The sequence below is a fragment of the Citrus clementina genome, unplaced genomic scaffold (genome assembly GCF_000493195.1).
Source record: "Citrus clementina cultivar Clemenules unplaced genomic scaffold, Citrus_clementina_v1.0 scaffold_6, whole genome shotgun sequence".
In the NCBI taxonomy this organism is placed as follows: Eukaryota; Viridiplantae; Streptophyta; class Magnoliopsida; order Sapindales; family Rutaceae; genus Citrus; species Citrus x clementina.
This window is the reverse complement of record NW_006262139.1, coordinates 14,737,085-14,742,765: the sequence shown is the minus strand read 5'-3', so window position 1 is coordinate 14,742,765 and position 5,681 is coordinate 14,737,085. Positions and strand designations below refer to the sequence as shown.

General features: G+C 37.4%; 2 protein-coding genes across 2 annotated transcripts; one reads left to right on the top strand and one right to left on the bottom strand.

Annotated features, from left to right (window-relative positions):
* Positions 1-881: 881 nt before the first annotated feature.
* On the top strand, positions 882-2,192 carry LOC18038775 (eukaryotic translation initiation factor 3 subunit G-B). The gene is made up of 2 exons (XM_006429107.1): positions 882-1,248; positions 1,621-2,192. Exons 1-2 carry the CDS (start codon positions 882-884, stop codon positions 2,190-2,192), a joined length of 939 nt encoding a protein of 312 aa, XP_006429170.1.
* Positions 2,193-2,472: 280 nt separating this feature from the next.
* Positions 2,473-5,401, bottom strand: LOC18038774 (wall-associated receptor kinase-like 20). Its single transcript, XM_006429106.1, has 3 exons — positions 4,618-5,401; positions 4,347-4,409; positions 2,473-3,551 (listed from the first exon to the last, which is right to left on the bottom strand). Exons 1-3 carry the CDS (start codon positions 5,399-5,401, stop codon positions 2,473-2,475), a joined length of 1,926 nt encoding a protein of 641 aa, XP_006429169.1.
* Between the last annotated feature and the right edge of the window lie 280 nt (positions 5,402-5,681).

Sequence of the window (5,681 nt, the reverse complement as noted above, 5' to 3'; positions counted from 1 at the left end):
CTTGGAGAATCACTTCCAGTACGAAAATCATAGCCATAATCCTACAATCACAACTTTCTAGTTACCAAAACCCCGAAACACCATCTTGATAGTCAAGTTCGCAATTAAGGTTTTTATCAATCTACAGCCATATCAACCCCAAGTGGAACACAAGTTCTTCATTATTCACTTTATACTATCAGCTCTCACACCAATACTCTCAACAGAACCCTTTCTATTCCAAAAAGAGTCCCAGTCCCGGCAAGTCAATGCCATAATTAAAGTTGCAACAAGGGTATATTTGGGCTCATCTTATCGAGGGCGACCTTTAGCCAATCCAAAAATGATATGTGGCCTAGTGAAATTCCCGCCTAAATACTAATTATATCATTATTAAAATCTTTAAAAATACGTGAGCATTCTAATTAATTTATCTCTTAAGTAAAACTAAATATTGATACATGTATGTGAACCTAATTAGTTTATCTCTTAATTAAAACTAAATATTGATACATGTACGTGAACTATGTCTCTAGAAAAGTTGAGTTCCAACACGTTAATCTAAAATATACACACATACATATAAAACCTTATTAATCTAATTAAGTGCTTGACATGTTATAATTGTTAATGCAATCCAATTGAAAAGAATACCAATTATTATGGGGACTCTCCTTACATTAAAAGGTCATTGAAGTATAATTTTTATAAAAATAATTATAAAATTCTTATCCTATATTTATTAGGAAACTGGAAAAGGAATATTTAAATATCATATTCCTCTCGTAAACATATCATTACTCTTACATTAGTCTCACAAGCCACAACTAGTAGGACAGAAACAAACGAACGAACTAAACCCTTCAACAATTAATGCAATAACCCTTTACTTAATCAGCTTAATGGCAATTGGAAACCAATATTTACCTTCGAGGCCAAACAAGCCGCGGTGGTCGGATCTTGCTGAAACTGAAGAAGAAGATAACGGTGGTGAGGAGCTCAAATTTCTCCTACCTCCGACCCAAGTAATAGGGCCGGACAAGAAGGGCATCAAGAAAGTTATTGAGTACAATTTCAATGACCAAGGAAAGATGGTTAAGGTTACTACAACTTCAAGAGTCCGTAAGATTGTAACGCGTGAGAAGAAGCAAGTTCTTGAGCGGTGGAGGTCATGGGCTAAGTTTGGCGAAGCGGTGGATGACGAAGTTGGTGCAAGCCTCACTGCGGTTTCTACCGAAGAGATTTTTCTTGAGAGACCTAAGCCTCTAGGTGTTTTATATTTTATATTTTACTTTTAATTTTTTCATGACTTTGTTTAGATTTTTTGTTTTCAATGACTTCTAGCGTTTATAAAATTATTTGTGATTGTATTATTAGTTTATACGGAAAAGATTTAATTGATACTTGTTTGCTTTATGTTCTATTCTGACTAATTTATCCGAGATTTTATTTACCAAAGACACACCGAGTCACCGACTATGGTTATGCTTTCTAATTGGGTGACATGTACTGAAGAAATCCAATAACTCCGTGAGGCTGTCCTAGATTGGATAAAGTATTTTGCATATTGAATTATCTATGAAACCCAAATTTCTGTGCACGTACTAGTTCTCTAATGTTGTTGAAATTGCAAATTAACAGGAAGCACAGCAAAGGAAAGCAGAACTGCAGAAGAATCCTTAGGGCAAATTGGAAACAAGGGGGCCATTCTCATGCTGTGTAGGACCTGCGGTAAAAAAGGTGACCATTGGACAGCTAAGTGTCCTTACAAGGACCTTACGACCCGAGCTGAAGACTTGAATTTCAACGACAAGACAGTGATGGATAATGCTAATTCTGCTTCTAGTTCTGGGATCAGCAAGAGTGGTAGTTATATCCCACCCAGCAAAAGATTTGGTGCTGATAGAAATAGCAGTGTTGGTGGATCCTCATCAGCTATGAGACATACTAACAGGAATGATGAAAATGCAGTCAAAGTCAGTAACCTTTCAGAGAACGCTGAAGAAGAAGACTTGCGCGAACTGTTTGGTGCATTTGGACCGCTAACTCGAGTCCATGTGGCCGTGGATCGCCCAAGTGGTTTCAAAAGAGGGTTTGGTTTTGTCAATTTTGCTCACAGGGAAGATGCTGAGAGAGCTATTAACAAGCTTAATGGTTATGGTTATGATAACCTCATCCTTGCAGTTGAATGGGCTCCAGCAAGATCAAAATAGTTTTTTTTTTTTTTAATCCCTTTTCAGTTAGTCTATTGGGAGACGTTAATTAGTTAATTCATGTCCAAAGAAGTTTATTATTGTTTAGGTAATTTTTATTCAAAGTTATCAAGGGCCTCAGTGACAGCTGAATATTAAAATAAGGACTTGTGTGATGATTGATTTAATTTATCAAAGATTTGGTTTCCGATTTCTTTCAACAATCAAGAAGGCCTTAGGCAATTAAATCATGGCATGCAATTATTTTATAGCTGTGGCAGTTCATACAAAAGTAACCAAACTAGGATTCAGAAATTCTTCCTTTAGCTATACTAATAATGTACTCAATCTCATCAGCAACTTCTTTCATTGAAGGCCTATTCTGCCTCCGCTCATCCAAACATGAAGCAGCTAGTAACCCAAGTGCCTTCATTGTCTCCAAATCTAAATGAGTAGCTCTTTCCTTCAGCACAGGATCCACAACTTCCATCAACCTTTCTTCATCCATAATCTTTTTCATATAAACCACCAAGTTCACGTTTTCTTCTTCTCTGTTAAAATCAATAGCCTTCTTTGACGTCAATAGCTCAAGCAGCACCACTCCGAAGCTATAAACATCGCTCTTATCTGTCAGCTGAAAGTTACGATAATACTCTGGATCAAGATAGCCCATTGTACCTTGAGCAGTTGTGAAAATATGACTGTCATTAGTTTCTGTTCTTTCTACAAGCCTGGAGAGCCCAAAGTCAGAAACCTTGGCATTAAGTTTCTCATCAAGTAAAATGTTACTTGATTTCACATCACGGTGATAAATGGGAGGCACCGCGGCTGAGTGAAGATAAGTGAGCCCTTCAGCAATCTGGTGCGCAATAACAAGCCGGAGATGCCAAGGCAGGGGAGGCCATTTACCAGTAAAGTCACAATGTAGGTGATCAAAGAGGGTTCCATTAGGAATGTATTCATAAATCATAAGAGTCTGATCTAGCTCAACGCAACAGCCAAGAAGTCTCACAAGGCTCCTGTGGTTCACCTGGCAAAGAATGCGAACCTCGTTCAGTACTAGATCGGTGCCTTTGGTGTTTCCAAGCTTGGCTCGCTTGATGGCTGTGACGGTTCCGTCATCAAGAATGCCCTTGAAAACTTCACCAAAGCCGCCGGTTCCAATGAGATTGTCTTTGGAGAAGTTGTTGGTGGCTCTTCTTATCTCTTTGCCAGTGAAAATTCTTGCGGATTTGCCAGCGGCTTTGGCATTTAACATTTCTTCACGTTGCTTGATTAAAAGTTTTTTAGTTTCTTTCTTCATGTGCTCGTTTAGTTTGTTGTATACTAGAATTCCTATCAAGACTACGAGTAAACTTCCACCCACTGCTGCAACCATGCCTAGATTCAAAATATTATTGAGTTCTTTTTTTTTTTAAAAAAAAAGAAATAACAATCACATTTCAGATTAATTGCTAAAATAGTGACCCTAGTGATATAATCTCTATTCATACAAATTAATGTGACAAAGTTGGGTATCATTTTTTATTATCTCACGTTTAGTAGCGGATGTAGGCTACACTGAAGCCCAACCACTATAAATATTCTAGTGTCCTCTTTTGTTTGATTGCTGATCTGTGTGTTTGATCCATTTTTTTTTGTGTTTATTACTAATCTTGATCATCAATATTAGGTTTCTTTGGTTTCAATTTTGCGATCAGTTAACTCGGATAGAATCTTGGGGGTTCGTATCCGGTTCAAGTTCAAAAAATTTTAAGTACAGCATATTCATCATTAACATTAAAAAAAAACGTTGAGTAATTTTTTTTGGTTCATTTTGAGAAAGAAAAAAAATTTATTTGATTTCACAACTTTAAAATTTCAAAACCCATAAAGGAAATACAATTTAACATTTAAAGCAATTTTTAGGCCTTAATTGGGTTGGCTTACACTTATATTCATTTTGGCGTAATTTGTCTATAAAATATTCTCCCGCATAGTAACAATAATCTAATACTGTCACATTAGTTTGTATTAGCTTTTCTATCCTAATATTATTGATTGCCAAATTTCAAAGACTTTGCCGTAATAATTGATAAAGGGAGATTTCAGCCATATATAAATAATTTGATACGTAATGGAGAGAAAAAAATTAATTAAAATAGAAAGATACGGTTGGATAAGATAAGAACGTACCAGCAATGAGCATTGTCTTTTTCTTTTTACGTTTGCAACCCTTCCCATGCCGGTACTTCGAACCTAAACAAAAGAGAAGATTAAAGTTCCTTAGATTAGTTTAATTATTAAAATTATAGAGGCGCTATTTTCTGCTTGAAAACTGAACTCAGAATTGCTTGTTTCTACATCTTCCTTCTTTATTTTGGTACCCACAACTTATCATATTTACTTTTAATTCAATATTTTATAAAATAACGAACAAAATGCTTGGCAAGAAATGATAACTCACTCTGGCACAATCCGTTGACGGGATCCCAAATAAACCCAGGATTGCATAAGCACCTTTTTAAGCCAGGATACATCGGATCAGCCAAGCAATTTGAATGCAACAAATCCTTGCAATCTTCAGGAGTCTTGCAAATTGGCTCCGGCGGGAGCTCCCACTCCAACTCCATCCCTGGCTCCGGCCACGTCTTCCCTGGCACCCAATTTGCATCCAAGTTCACAAAGCTCTGGTAAGCCGTACAGCCTCCATTGTGCACTCTGATCGTATAAGCTGTTTGCGATCCTCCAGTCTTGAACACACAACACAGTGATGATGCTGTCATACAGGGAGGTGCTTTGTCTTTGATGTAGCTGTGACATATACAATTTGACGAACAATTTATTGGTACTTGCAAGTTTAACATAGCGTCCGTACAGTTGAGTAACATAATAGTGTTACTACTAGTGATGTTAAATGGGAGATTGTCATCAAGTTGGATGCCTTGAGTACGCATGTCAGTAGCAGTGCAAGTACTGCCGGCGGGACCAGGCGGCCGGATAATTATCCTCTGGGATAAAGGGTTGATTGATGCGATCATGTAGGATGATCCGTTTCGAGCATCGAACCATAATATGCCTGCGGCGCAACGGATTTTGTAGGATTGATGACCGCAATTTGGACCGGTGCTTAGCGGATATGGCACTGGAGTGGGTCCACAATTGCCGCAACGTAACACGGCCAAGGCGCATGTTGTGCACGATAACAGTGTAGCAGTGAAAATGAAAACTGTGAGCACACTTCTCTTCATTAATTAGGCACTCCCAGGGTAAAATTTTTAAAACTATGAATGTAGGATGTAATAATTAATGCAACATTTTGGTGGGTGTCTTTGAATTAAGCCTATTGCTAGCTATGACATATAATTAGGGGCTAAAGTGCTTTGATAATATTTTATGGAGTGTGCAAACAAGGGAACGTACTTCTATGACTGGTTACATTGTACAAAGCTGGCCTAGGTTTTCTCAAAACTGATAATAACAATTTCTTAGGAAGATATGTAATGTTGAGTGAAAGGTAATGATAAGTGA